Source organism: Xenopus laevis, chromosome 7L, assembly GCF_017654675.1.
Source record: "Xenopus laevis strain J_2021 chromosome 7L, Xenopus_laevis_v10.1, whole genome shotgun sequence".
NCBI classification, from domain to species: Eukaryota; Metazoa; Chordata; class Amphibia; order Anura; family Pipidae; genus Xenopus; species Xenopus laevis.
In genome coordinates, this window is record NC_054383.1 from 39,039,754 (window position 1) to 39,055,161 (window position 15,408).

A 15,408-nucleotide genomic window follows, 5' to 3' on the forward strand; every position below is an offset into this window, starting at 1 on the left:
TGCTGAAGAGGTTCCATTTATTTACCCCACCACCGTTCAGACATCAGGCAGGCTTGCCAAAGCAAAATCACCGTTGAAGAGCATGCCAGCGCAAAAGTATGTTTATTGCGGACTTATAAGGTCATGAAACTTGGTTCAGCATTGTTGTTGTGAAATATCTAAATACCATTAAATACGTAGATTAAAATAAAAAAAAGCCTAATACAAACTCTGGACCAAACAGTGATTTAAAAGAAAAGAGGGCACAGTTTACATGGACATTCTTTAAAAAATAGACTTGTTTTCTTTTGAAATCAATGAACTCTTGATCAGAGCGACGTTTCCCCACAAGACTCCTGGTTGTTGCACTGTGTTAATCACTGCCTGTGTGAGTCTGCATCACTCTGAAAGAGAAGTCCGTCAGGATAAAGTCCAGAGGAGTCGAACTCAGCATAACCTTGTTTTTATTTTCTTGCCGATCCAAGGAAAGGAAAGAAGTAGTGGGAAGGGGGTGGTGGGTGAGGGGGAGGGGAGAGGGTTAAATTCAGTCAATGTACTGGGATAGCCAACGGAAACCTTCTCCATATCCTTGCCGCTTCAGCACGCTGCACATAAACACTTCCATTGGGCGAGCATTTAGGTCCTTCAGTGGCACATTACCCTGGGGAATTAGGAACAAGACTTAAAGATCTGATCTTTTATTATATCAGTAAATACATTTGCATATTTCTGTACATTTTACATGCCAGCAGGGCCCTATGATCCTATTTGTACTCTGTAACCCTTGTTTGTTATAAATGAATGTTGCTTGGCGAAACTTACTGGCACTGTATAAGTAAATTATGATGATATAATATACGTTACCAACTCAATTGAGGAAATAAACTCTTCCAAGGATGGGCCTAGCTATTTTTTTTTTTTTATTTGGGGGGGGGGGGTTAGAATCTAGCCTCAGAGTTTAGCAAGGCTACTTAGTCTTTTATATTAATATACCGTTGATACAACGATTGCAACAGCGGGATTTGAAAGGAGAATTGGTAGTACAGGCATGGGATCCTTTTTCCGGAAAGCTCCGAATGACGGGAAGGCTGTCTCCAATAGACTCCATTATAATCAATTAAGCCAAACTTTTAACAATGATTTCCCTTTTCTCTGTAATAAAACAGTAACTTGTACTTTATTCAAACTAAGATATAATTAATCATTATTGGAAGCAAAACCAGCCTACTGGGTTCATCTGTTATCCGGAAACACCCAGGTCCTGAGCATTCTGGATAACAGTTCTCATACCTGTATATATTTTGAAGCCAAACACAAGAAGCTAAAAATGTATGTATTCCGCACTGGTTAATACATTTTTTAAAACATATTTTCTAACATTTCTAATCACAAATATGCATAGTACATAGATATCAGTCTTGTTACTCAGGCCACAATACGGGCCAAGAAGATACGAAACAAAGATGGATTTGTGTGGCATGTGTATGGCCAACTTAAGGTTGAATCTTAGAAATGTCAAACAAACAACAGGAAAGCAAATCTGCCAGGCATGTGCAAATGGATTTGCTCACAGCTGTTAGGGTCAATATCTAACACTTAAAATAGGGTTCCTATTTATGCCTCAGTGATGGAGACTGAAGTAATTAATAATATAGTGAATAGTAATATAGTCTCTGAAGAGACTATGGGGCAGATTTATCAAGGGTCGAATAGTAAATTCGAATTCAAAATTTTGAGTGTCAAAATTTACACATTTGAATTTTAATCCCCCTATTCGAATGTAAATTTGAATGTGAGCTTTATCACACCGACCATGGAAACAGTTCTAATCCAAATATTCCCCACCTGCCAAATTCAAGTAAAAGTCCATGGCAGAGGTCTGTTGAGCCATTTGGAGAGGTTAATTAGCTTTCCCGACATTCGGTTTTTTTTGTACTAATTGAATAAAAATCGAATACAATTTTTGGGTCGGAACCGAATCCGATAGAATAAAGCCATTCAAATTTTTTCTTAAATAACCTTCCAGTCAAATTGAGAGTATATTTGAATGAAAAAACATTCTCATGAATTCGAAATCCGAACTTTGTTAAATGGGCCTCTATATGTATATTTTAAACATATATAGAAAAAATAAACAAGTTAAAATAGCTCACAGTTCAGATAACAAACCAAGCAGATTTGTTCTGAAGTAGCAGAGGAACAGGGAAAATGCTTGGCCTTTTGCACATTTCTGACTCAAGGAAGAAACAAGCTTACGAGGAACCTACCAGATGCCTATAAAACATAGGTCTTTCAGATCCCAAAGCAACTAGGCTACATTTGTCAGTGAAATGAACCAATTTTATTCTAAGTTAAAATGTGCATTATTATTGTAACTGCTAGCTTGTATTTATTGGAAAAAATAATTCCTTTTTCCCTATCTCTGCAACTCAAGATTTACTTTATATGTTGTACATGTATGCTGGCACAAATCTTGCTCTCAAGATACAGAATGATAATTAAAAGATGTCTGGGAAAGGCACTAACTAAAGAGTGAATTGCAAAGGAGGCCTTGAGCAAAAGAAGTTGAAAACCTCTGCTTTATACCAAACACATCTAAAATCTACATACTACAAGTCACATTTAAAAAATAAAAGCATCTGCAGAGATAGTTAGCAATTAGCTGCACAGCAGAGAGAATATGGGTGTTGACTTCATAGCAGTACACATACTTTTTAATATAACACCAAAATAATGCATTTCTGACAAACCACCAAATGATGAATAGAATTTTTAAAATCACCTTCACTGGAGATTTTTATAGGCCCTCAAAAACAAGAGTAGAAGAGACAGACAAAATAAGAACACCCCCTTAGGATGTTCTACTTACTTTTCCTGTGGTCTGTCCGTATAATCCAAAGATTTCCCTCAGTTTTTCCTCACTGATTGCTTCTGGCCTGTCGATTTTGTTCCCCAGGATGAGAATTGGCACATTAGATATTGTTTCATCAGTCATGAGTGCCTATAGAAAAGAAAGCAGATCATTAACCATTAGTGTCTGTGTGCTATTTTACGCTGCATACTTTGACAAAGTACAAAGAGCTTCGATACTGAGAGTGAGGATATTTTATGGACATGCAGACATATAAATAGGTTATGATATATATATATCCATCCTTCTTTTAATTAGCCACTGTCCCTCTGGAGTACAGATTGCTCAAGAAGAAGGTAGTCTATGGAAAGAAGGCTTCTCCGAAAGCAAAAAACAACACTGTAGGATAAACTGAGTTTCATGGAACTGATTACCATGTTTACAAAAGTATTACCCTGGAGGATGTGTGTAGTAGCAAGAAGGTGGTTTACCTAGTCTAGTAACCCATTAATAACAGCTCTAGTTTTTACAAGCCTAGTTACTGGGCAACGAGAGCATCATTTACTTATAATAGCATTTAACATCATGAAGCCAAATCATTGGCAAATCAAAATGAGGTTAACAGCAGACTGTGATATATTTAACTTGAAAACAATGTTTAAAAAAAAAAAAAAAAAAAATTATTTTCAGCAAGTTTGAAAACATCCTTGAGAGGTATTCCCATGTGTTTCTGTCCTTATCTTATTGCTTCTAGTTACAGGAAATATTGTATGTCACCTCCGCCTTTTTATTCCCAAAGAACCCCCACTAAACTGATTAACAGTGCTCTAAAAAAAAAAAAAAAGTTTTATTATACAGGTATGGGGTCCATTATGCAGGAGCCAATTATCCAGAAAGCTATGAATTACAGAAAGGCCATCTCCCATAGACTCCATTTTAATCAAATAATTAAAAACTCAATTTTTGGCTGTAATCAAAAGGCAGCATCTTGTACTCAATCCAATCTAAGATAGAATTATTTCTCAATTGAGGCAAAAAACTATATTGGGTTGAATTAATGTTTAAATGATTTTTTTAGTAGACTTAAGGTATGGAGACCCAAATTACAGAAAGACCAGTTATCCATAAACCCCAGGTCCTAAGCATTCTTGATAACAGGTCCCATATCCCTGAACTGCAACATTCTTGCTGTTAAAAAATGGACAAAGGCAAAAATTAAGAAATCACAAGTGCCGCCATCTTGGCCATTATATAGGCAATAGGATTTGCAGGCTGATCCGAAGCCCGTGGGTCGGGTGGGTTTGGCCCGACTTCCGCACAATGTCCTCGGCTGCCTTCTGTCCCATTTTCGCCTCGGTAACATCACAGTGGGGTGGTTGGGAGCATATAAATATGGGAGTGTGCCAGGTTACGGTCAGGTGCTGGTCGAGGAGCAGCAGGTTAGGGTCGGGTGAGAGTAGAGGAGCAGCAGATTAGGGTCGGGTGCGGGTCGAGGAGCAATAGGTTATGGTCAGATGCGGGTCGAGGAGCAATAGGTTAGGGTCGGGTGCGGGTCGAGGAGCAATAGGTTAGGGTCGGGTGCGGGTCGAGTTTTTCTCAACCCGCACATCACTAATGACAAAGATAGCTGCTATATGGCGCAGAAGTAGATACTGCCACTGTAAGATATTTTGAACTGTCTTAACACAATATTGTGTTTCTCAACACCAAAAATTTAACACAGCACTGTCAAAGGGCTAGAAAAGGTCTTTAGGCACAGCCCTATAACCAACTGACCAGAATTATTTCATAAACATGAATTCAAGAACACAATGCACCAATTCAAGCCACTCCATAAGTAATATTTTTGTTTAAACATATAACATTTTATTCCTTACATTGAGCTCAACTTTAGACTCCATAAGGCGCCCATGATCTAGGCAGTCCACAAGAAAGACAATTCCATTGATTGCTGGCAGGTAATTTTTCCAAACACGACGAGCTGGACAATAAGAAGTGATCAGTGTTACTAAAGCAGTTTTAATTGTAGATAATTGTGTCTTTTAATAATGTAAACAATTTTGAATAATGTTACTAGGGAGACAAAAAAATGATGGACACGAGATCTCAATCTCATAATATCATAAAAATAGCACAGCATATAACATTTCAAAGCATGGAATGAAACGCATACCTTGTTCATGTCCACCTAGGTCAAAAGTGGTAAAGGTCATCCCTGCAATGGTCAGCTCTTCTGATGCTGGATTGAAAAGATGAATGTGTCAGTATTACTTTGTGCAGAATGTTTTTAAAACGTCAAAGGTCCTGAAGCACAAATACATGTACGGATCTGTTCATCAAAACAGGCTTAAAACAGACGTAGATCAAATAAGCACAGCAGCTTAATGTATATTATAGACTGATGCAGATACTCCCATTGAAGTGTTCCAACCAGACTTCCAAGTATGTGAGGTCAGCAGAAAAGACTAAATTAAAGGGATTCCGCCATGATTTTTATGATGTAGTTTTTATTTCTAAATTACAGTTAACACTGCAAATAATTCAATCTACCATATAAAATTTAATTCCTAAACCAGCAAGTGTATTTTTTTAGTTGTAATATTGGTGTGCAGGGCCACCATCGGGGGGGTACAGGGGGTAGTCCTGTACCGGGCCCAGGTCTAATGGCGGGTACGGCTGTGCTGCACTTTTTGAAATAGCAGGCCCCCCCCTTGACTTCGAGGAAGCCGTGCCGCCTCTTCCTGAATTGCAAAGATACCAAGAGCCGAAGTCCCCAACAGCCGAAGTCCCGAAGCCACGAAAAGACCCAACGTAACGAAAGGGACCGAAGTCACTTAAGTCATGAGTTCAGTTCTACTGAACACCAGTGAGTTTTTTAATTATTTTTTTTAAACCCCTAGCCACCAATGTTTTATTTTAAAACTGTATAGGCCCGTGCCATCAATTTTTTTAAAATTATTCTTTGGGGGCCCCAATGTTTTTTTTAACTTGTAAAAGGGGCCCTTGCGCCTTTTTTTAAAATAACTTTTATGGGGGCCCTGGCGCCAATGTTTTTGTTTTTTTACCTTATAGGGGGGCCCTGGTCACCAATTATTTTTTTTAACTTGTAGGGGGCCTCGGCCACCAATTTTTTTTTTTAACTTATAGGGGGGGCATGATCATCAATGGCTTTTTATTATTTGTGTGGGGGGTTTACCGTTTTTAGCGCTGTCTGTGTGGTCTGTGGTGTGGGGGGCACGAAAATTTTGTTGTACGGGGCCCTGTGATTTCTTATGGCGGCCCTGTTTGTGTTTAGGCAATCATCTCAGGTCATTTTCCTGGTCATGTGCTTTCAGAAAGAGCTAACACTTTAGAATGGAACTGCTTTCTGGCAGGCTGTTGTTTCTCCTACTCAATGTAACTGAATGTGTCGCAGTGGGACCTGGATTTTTTACTATTGAGTGCTGTTCTTAGATCTACCAGGCAGCTGTTATCTTGTGTTGGGGAGCTGCTGTCGGGTTACCTTCCCATTTTTCTGTTAGGCTGCTGGGGGGGGGGGTGATATCACTCCAACTTGCAGTACAGCAGTAAAGAGTCACTGAAGTTTATCAGAGCACAAGTCACATGACTGGGGCAGCTGGGAAACTGACAAAATGTCTAGCCCCATGTCAGATTTCAAAATTAAATATTTTTTCCCATCACAGTATACCTTTAAACTCTGATAAGTTATATAATGCTTTGGTGGAAACCACAAGAAAACAAAAACAAGTGAACTTAAGTGGCACCTCTTAGCCTAAAATATTTTTTAGGGTAAAAATTTGCCCCCGGCCAGTGCTAATACAACCGTACCGGAAGGGAGCTTCCAGTTCCAGCCATGTTGGGGCACAAGCATGCGCAGAATGAATGAATGTGGCAATTTGCTCATTATGTGCATGCATCCTGCACAACATGGCCGCTCGTACTAGGAGATCACTGCCGGTGCATGTGTCCTAGTGCTGGCAGAGCCATTTTTTTTTTTAAATGCCCTTTGTCAATGGTAAGACTGACAGCTGCCATTGCCAGTTTGTCATAAGCAGTAAAACCCTTAGCAACCCGTTCAAGTTGGAGGAAAAATATAAACAGTAAATGTGTTATACATTTTTTAACATGGAGATCAGTTATTGGTTATATTCTAGAATAAGACTGCCATACTTCTGTCTCGGCCATCACACTAATCCTCTCGAACACTGTGTTCAGTACTTTACACTCGTGATCTAACAAAACAGCTAAGTATAGCAGCCCACTACTATATGTAGCAACAAGTGTAACACAAGCAGCTGTTTGGACACACATCTTTCTTAAGATTTTGAGTGTAAACACAGCATGCAAAACATCTTGTCCCTTATTTATCCATTTAGTGATATAAAATAACCCCCATAATTGTTTTTTGTTTAGAAAAAATATATCTACTAAAATTAGATTCCTTATTGGCAAAGCTAATCTCAGTTACCACCCCTTCATCTGCAGTGTTCTGTTTAGGGTCAGAAGCCTAGCAATTCGTCACGGCTATACAGTCTGAGAAGCTACTCAAGACACAATTAACAACACAACAAAGTATAAAAATTGAACCCCCTTGGAACAGAAGTGATTAGCATAGTGCTAATATTGTTGCGTGTGGCTTCCTTCAAATGCACTGTGAAATTGTACTTTCTTTGTAACAGGAGTCAGACTTGGGGAAAGAATCTGGCCACCTATAAATTCTTTGAGCGTAATGCAATAAAGAATTCAGTGGCAGTAGTAAGCCATATCAAATCAGCAGGTACCATTTACTGGCTTTGTCTTTTATTACATTACCCGATTTGTGTCACTTTTATAGTATGAAAAGAAAACACAACAACGAACATACCCAATTTCTCAGTAAAAAAAAAAAGAAGATGTTTTGCAGTTGTCATATACATGTACATGTATTTTGCACTGGAAAACTTAGTGCAAAATAAAAATTGGCAGTTCAACCTCCTATTACTTATACGCTGGGGGATAAGGCAACAATTAGATAGGATTCTGCTGATGGAGACATCAGTAATGGATGGAAGTGAATTACTTTCTAATAGCAGAGACTTTCAATAGAATTTATAATTATTGCTGGAAAGGTACCAATACATTAACATAATATTCATATAAAGTTACTACATTATTCATATAAAGATATTACATTCTTAACCACGTTGTTGTACGTAAAACGAAATTCACAAAGCATTTCAAGTATACACAAGGTTCCTAATTAGGTGGGGTATGGGACTACATATATCTGTTTAAATGGTTAAGCACTACACAGCAGACAAGCAATAAACATATATTTTTTATTACATGTCTATTATTGCACGTACTTGGATGTAGTGTAGGAACATGCTGACCGAGCCTGTCATCTTTTAGCATATGTAGCAGTGTGGTTTTTCCAGCATTGTCCAAGCCTAAAAACACTAGCTTCCCAGACTTCTTGTATAATCCTGAAAATAAAAAAAAACATTAACATGGCTTACTAAGATCACTAGGAATGCAGGCAATATGAAACCTAGAATGGCCTTTTACCTAAAAACTGCAGCACGCTGCTGAAGCCGTTATAAATCCACTCAAATATGAAAGACATTTCTGATTCTTTATCCTAAAAGAAAGTGGAAAAAAAGTGTATTGATTACAGACTTCATAGGTAAGAATGCATATACAATTTAGTAGTTTGCACGTGCACATGTGACAACTGAAAACAAAAGGGATTTATAGGCTACATTAAGCTATAATTCAATTGAATTCCATGACATGCTGCATACTTGCCATACCACAAGATGCAAAAACACAGTATGAATGGTGCAATTTAATGTTCATGTGCTGTGATTGATCTGACTGGATTGCAATTCATCTAAAAGAGAAAGTGGAATAAAGCTGGAGAGCTTTGGAAATTATTACATAATATTTTGGCACTTTTTAGAGTTTTAAATACAGCTACTTTGTTTAGTGTACTTAATACCACAAACTACTTGGTTATGTATATTTGTATATGTATAAATGGATTTGCTAAGGAAATATAAATACAAATAGAAATAAAGAGGTTATCCTGGGAAAACTGAACAACTGCACTAAAGCATATATATATATCTCTAATGAGAGGAGCTTTTAAGGTGTCTTTGAAAACCGAGACGTGCCACATTTTAACAGGATTTAGTATCCTGTTACACTAGTACACTAGTAATATGAAAGCTTGTTTGCATGTTATGAAATGTACACAAAGAATGCCCAGAAGTCACCTTCTTTAAATTCTGTTCACACCCCTGCCTAGGACATAACTTTGTTTTTTGGTGAAATTCATCTTTAAATGAGTACTAGGCTTAAGCGTGGCTGTTTTGAACAATTTACTAAAAAATGTTAATCTACTTTGAAATCTATTTCAGGAGTCAAGCAATGAAAGAAGGAATGTCCTTGAAAAAAGGCTGGTTTGTTCAAAAGAATTCGATGGAATACAGGAGGTAAGTGGTTTTAAAATTTTCATGGCAAAACAGACTGCTCGAAAAACAAAAATGGCAAGTCCAAGTAGTAGGTGGATATTGCGTAAGTAGTAGAAGTCTTGAATTGCTACATAGACTATCTCCTGAAATAAAAGCCTTACTTCTCAACACAGTAGCACAGAAATGGGCTTTGATGTTAGATACCAACAAAGGGACTACATATACATGACTTTTGTATACAGTATTCTACTCATACGTGAGATGCCTCTAATTCTAGCAGTTTCCTCCCAACTCCAAACTCCAACTGAAAGGGTCTATGGCACATAGAAGGTTTGATCACCACTGATGTCTGGCAGAAAACAGGTGCTCAAAACATCAAAGGGTTAAATGGGACCCAGTTAAACCGTCCCTAGTGTGTGACATTGGGGCAGGGATTTTGTAAAGCACCATGTGTTGGTGCTACATAAAGGAAAGCAACAACAATATGAAGGATTTTTTATGCTTTAATACTAAATTCTTTGCCAAACAGAAGAAGCAGCAAACACTTCCCCAAAAGGAGCCCCATGGTCTGGGATAACCAACTCCAGGCCAAACGTTTCTTGGCAAGGCACAGAAGGTGCTTTTGAGGCATGAGTGCTTTGTTTCAATGCAGTCAGAAAAGATATATTGCTCCAAGGGTGATTGAACAAACAAAAATAAAAATAGAATATATCAAAACCAATGATGTGCATTCCCACTGCAACTACACACAGTCACACCAGGAAAACAACATTGCAATACAGAGGCCAGCAAGTACGTTCTAGAAGAGTTCTTGACCCAGCAGGCCTCTGCTCTAGGAATCTGCTTGTATGCCTAAAAATGACCGAGTTCATCTACATGTCTCCACACCAAAATTGCAAAATGCAGCTCATCTATTACATAGAGATCCTGCGGACTGTCAACATGCAATAAGATGCCTACAGCAGGACATCTTATTTCTCTGCTTGTTTTGTACACCCGTGGAATTATAATTATAATTTTGTACACAAGTATGATATACAGTATAGAATAGAAGGCAGTGTTTCATTTAATATATAAGTGGTGAGAAGTTCATGACAGAGTTATAACCTAAGGCAGGGATCCCCAACCTTTTGAACCCGTGAGCAACATTCAGAAGTAAAAGGAGTTGGGGAGCAACACAAGCATGAAAAATGTTCCTCAGGTGCCAAATAAGGGCTGTGATTGGCCATTTAGTAGCCCCTATGTGAATTGTCAACCTACATTAAGGCTCTGTTTGGCAGTGAACCTGGTTTTTATGCAGCCAAAACTTGCTCCCAACCCAGAAATTCAAAAATAAGCTCCTGCTTTGAGGCCACAGGGAGCAACATCCAAGGGGTTGGAGAGCAACATGTTGCTCACAAGCTACTGGTTGGGGATCACTGACCTAAGGTAAAGGAAGCAAACCAATTAAACAAGTTCAGGTGTTTATTGCACCAAAGTTCTGTTACTATGAAAATTTAAAGAAATTGTTCAGTGTAAAAAAAAAAAAGAAAAAGAAAAAAGAAGTGGGTAAATAGATAGGCTGTGCAAAATAAATAATGTTTCTAATATAAAAAAAATGCAATGTATAAAGGCTGGATTTGTAACATAATAGCCAGAACACTACTTCCTTTGCAGCTCTCTTGGTTTCCACTGATTGGTTACCAGGCAGTAACCAATCAGTGACTTGAGGAGACGCCACATGGTACATAACGGTTTGCTTTTGAATCTGAGCTGCATGCTAAGGATCAATTGCAAACTCACTGAACAGTTATGTCCCATGTGGCCCCCCTTCAAGTCCAGACTAACTCAAGAGTTAGAGAGCTGAAAAGCAGGAAGTAGTGTTCTGGCTTTTATGTTAGACATCCAGTCACTCCAGCCTTAATAAATCACATTTTTGGCTAACTAACAATATTATAAACATATTTTTTTTTATTTTGCACAGCCTGTCTATTTATCCAGTTAATATTTTTACACGGAATTGTTCCTTTAAGAATCAGGTTCATGTGGGAGCTCATCTAATGCCAGGCTGAGTTCCAGAGGCAAGGGCAATTATAAGACTCTCTATGCATGACTCAGCTCTAGCAATGGACTGTATGCACAATAGGCTGTTTGAGTAGGGATCTCACTGTAGCTTAATCACTGCAACTTTTTTTGTTTTGTTTTCCAGACTGTGGCTCTGAACATACCAGCCAGCAGTGGAGATCTACTTGTGTTATTCTGTAAAGTTTTCTAGTGCTCGCCAGTATTTGAAGGTATAATAGCATTGTAATGGACCTTAACAGGCCAATCTAAACATTGCCGACACTTGATTACTTAGCAATTTATTCCTAAAACTGAAAAACAGTTATGGACCGTTGTAACAAAGATACAGCCGAGAGGTTGTATGTTTGTCTCCTTAAATGATTAAATAAAATTGTTTCAGACCAACCATCCAAGTCTTGGACTCAACTTTCATTGTCATGGATTAAACAGGATTGAATGACTGTTGGAATCACCAAGACAAGAAAGGGTGCCTTTCTCCAACCAAATTCCTGTGCCTAAGTTATATGAATCATTAATGTAAACAATCTTATTGTAAAATAAGAGCAAGCTCTGTAACACAGAGCTTGCTGTCCAGTTTAGAACAGAGACCTTTAACTTCTGAGGAAGTGACTAGCACAGTCACAAAACGCGTTAAGCAGTGTTCTCCCCTGCTTGCTTTATTTGTTTGTCCTTATACAAAGATTTAATCAGAAAACTTCAATAAACTTGGATTGGTATTCACACACTTTTATTTATAAGTCCTGCAATACAGTGAGCTATAAGTGTGCTTCCGATGTCTGTTTACCTTTAACCCAAAGGCATCTTCCTGGGGCCACAGAAAAAGTACACTTACTAGTCCCAATCTGCAGGCTCTAAAACTACTCTAGCAACTCACACAGCTGTTATGGTTATAGTGGGATCAAAACTTCTTATCTGTCAGGGTCCGAAGGCTCAGTTTGGAGTTGCGGACCAAGGAGGAAGCTGTAGGCTTCAAAATACAGTTTGCGGTACAAAAGGGGTCAAGAAGAAGAGTAGTCAATCCAGGCAAAGGGTCAATTCAGGCAGCAAAGGTTCTTAGTTAGGATACAGGCCGAAGTCAAGATCAGGAGTTCAATAACAATAAAATCACACCCAGGAACACAACAGAGTTGAACCTATAATCGGGGCAATGGCTGAAATCTTCTGGCGTCCTTTTATAGGTGAATTTTCACACCAAATTCCTGCACGTTTTGACGCCGGCGTTACGATGCTGCATCCAGTTTGACGCACTGGCGTCGGATAGCCACGTGGTCCCCCCTGGGCGCTGCAATCTTGGACAGGACACCACCATGGAAGGACGCACCCACGAGCGCTCCTTACATTATCAAAGCTTAGCAGAATCTGGCTGTAAACGTATGTACATTAATAATATATAACATGTGGGCATTCCAATGAAGCTAGTTTCAGAGGGGGACTTATTGGCAGATGCCACAATACTGGCACAAAATCCGTTGTCATTGCTGCTGTTCTTGATTTATTTTAAGGTTGGCAAAGCAGCAACTGGCCCGTCTATGACTGCCTTACCATGGAAAGCCTGGTGTTAGATGCTTATAGCTTTAACTTTTACAAGCATAACTTTTCTCTCTACTGGTAGAAGCTTACTCAAGAAAAATGTCTTGCTTGTAAGATGTACATTATATTTCAGAAGCAAACGCATGATAATACCATTTAAACATCATTTGAGTTTGTCTGTAATTCACAATTTTGCTTCACATCCACTGTGACCACACAAAGTTGCCTGTTGAGCAGGACAAGTGGGGTTGCATCTTCAGCTGCGGTTATAAAAGTTGCAGCAGTTTATATTCAGTTATCCAGCTGTGGTTAAAAGAAAAATTCATCCTCTAATAGCACAACTACAGCCCTGCTACAGACTTGTGATTTTTGGAAGGGGCACTGTAGTACAAATAAATCTATGCGCCAGTGTTAGTCTTAATCTAAATAACAGCTGCTGTGCAAAATTAAGATGCCCATATTTACATGCAGATTCTTGTATGTCCTGCAGTTAGTTATGCTCACTGCCAATAGGACATAGCTCTGAAAAGGATTAAAGCTATAGTGTGCCAGTTGCTTTAAAGGAGAAGGAAACCCAGTCGGCGCAAAAACCCTCCCCCCTCCCGTGTGTTGCCCACCCACCCTCCTCCTCCCTGGCCTACCTGTCCCACTGGGCAAATGCCCCTAACTTGTTACTTACCCTTCTGTGCAGGTCCAGTCCACGGAGTTCACAGGCACCATCTTCTTCCAATTTCACTTTGTGACTTTTGGCGCATGCGCAGAAGATCATACCGGCGAAATGCTCCTACTGCGCATGCGCCGGTCAAAGCAGGAAGAATATCGCTTGGAAGAAGATGGCGCCGGTGAACTCCGTAGACTGGACCTGTGCAGAAGGGTAAGTAACAAGTCAGGGGAATTTGCCCAGCGGGACAGGTAGGCCAGGGGGGAGGAGGGAGGGGAAGCAACACAGGGGAGGGGGGGGGGTTTGCGCTGACTAGGTTTCCTTCTCCTTTAACAAAGTAAACTAAAGGTGGCCATAGATATAGAGATCAGCTTGTTTGGTGATGCCCCCAAATGATCGGATCTCTCCCCGTCGTGCCCACATTGAAGTGGGGGATATAGGGCTGATTTGACTGTGGGCCCTGATACGAGCGGTCGGATTGTGGGACCGCATAAACGCACAGATGCGGCCGCGATCGGACAGGATTTTCTACCCTGCCCGACTTTCGGCCAGATATCAATCGGGGAAGCCTGTCGGATGGCCTAACACACGGGCCGATAAGCTACCGACTGGGTCTGTCGGCAACTTTTATCGGCCTGTGTATAGGGGCCTTAAGCGATCACAACTGCTCCCCATCTGTTTCTCATTGGCAATTTGTTTTTCTAAGCCTAGTGATCAGAAGGTCAAGAATGTGGGCTTATCTATAACCAGCAAACAAGCAGATCCGACGTGTGCAGCCATTTCTCTAAGTTCCAAACACTGCAGAGAAATTCCTAAGGAAGATGCAAAGTGTTTATGGGGTACAATCCAGTTTGGTGGCCCATACATGCCATTGAGGAATAGTATACAAGGCGGGTCGTTTTTAGAAATCAATTGTTTTATCTGGCTCTGAAATTTCACAGAAGGTTTATTTACTCAGTGTTATGGTTCCCTTGAGGGACTGATATGTGGGTTAGGACTGGAGTCCATTTTAGAGGGCAGCCCTCCTGCTACTGTGAGACAGACCCCCACGAACTTGCTCAGCTTCCATGTACTTGGGCTGCTTTGATCAGTGTTTTGAGCTACAGGCTGAGAGCCACAAATAGGGAAATGTTGGGGCCCAAACATAAAGCTGGATAATGGCAAGTGAGTTGCAGCAGAACAAGGGGGGGGGGGGGTACTGGGCGGACCCCACTGCCATAACAATTGGTACAGCCGAGCCCGCATTTTAGCCATTTCATCCCCTCGGCGTCCCGAGCACTATTCCACCTTAACCATTCACAACCCCCTCCTCTGACTTCCCGTAAAGCGAGAGCCCCGAGTAAGTCCAGCCCGAGCGGGTGATTGTGCTTATACAACAGTCTAGCGTCTATACTATTACTCCACATCGTATACCCTCAAAGCGCGCCTAGTTTACCTTCTCCTGTTTCTCGGCTTCTCCCCGTTCTGTTACCGGTGGCGGCTTCTCCCGGCCCGGGGCCTTCAACACTCTCTGGATAGTAAGAGTGTAGATACCGCACACCGGAAATACGTAGCACAAAAGGGCAGCCCGGTCTGACAACAGGAGTGGGATTGACTTCGCATCGCTACATTGCGCAAGTGCATAACGTTTGAGCGCTCTACGTCATCCTTAAACGCATGCCCAGATTGCAGAGGTATGCGTGTCGCCTAGTAGCGCATGCGCAGAATCTATCGCCTGCAGGAAATCAACCGGTCAGGCTGCGTGGCTGTTCTTAAAGCCACGTGATACAGACTTACTGAAGTCACGTCAGAATGTCACAGGGAGTTCCCAGAAACTGCATTCCAAGCAGGTTGAGAGAGTTGGAGCTGCTCAGTTTACGTTAATTCGA

General features: G+C 40.3%; 1 protein-coding gene across 1 annotated transcript; it reads right to left on the reverse strand.

Moving 5' to 3' along the window:
• Nucleotides 1-85: 85 nt before the first annotated feature.
• On the reverse strand, nt 86-15,165 carry LOC108696235 (GTP-binding protein SAR1a). Its single transcript, XM_018225397.2, has 7 exons — nt 14,976-15,165; nt 8,378-8,450; nt 8,176-8,295; nt 5,004-5,069; nt 4,708-4,811; nt 2,849-2,980; nt 86-640 (listed from the first exon to the last, which is right to left on the reverse strand). The coding sequence occupies exons 2-7, from the start codon at nt 8,433-8,435 to the stop codon at nt 524-526; spliced, it is 597 nt and encodes a 198-aa protein (XP_018080886.1). The 5' UTR covers nt 8,436-8,450; nt 14,976-15,165; the 3' UTR covers nt 86-523.
• Between the last annotated feature and the right edge of the window lie 243 nt (nt 15,166-15,408).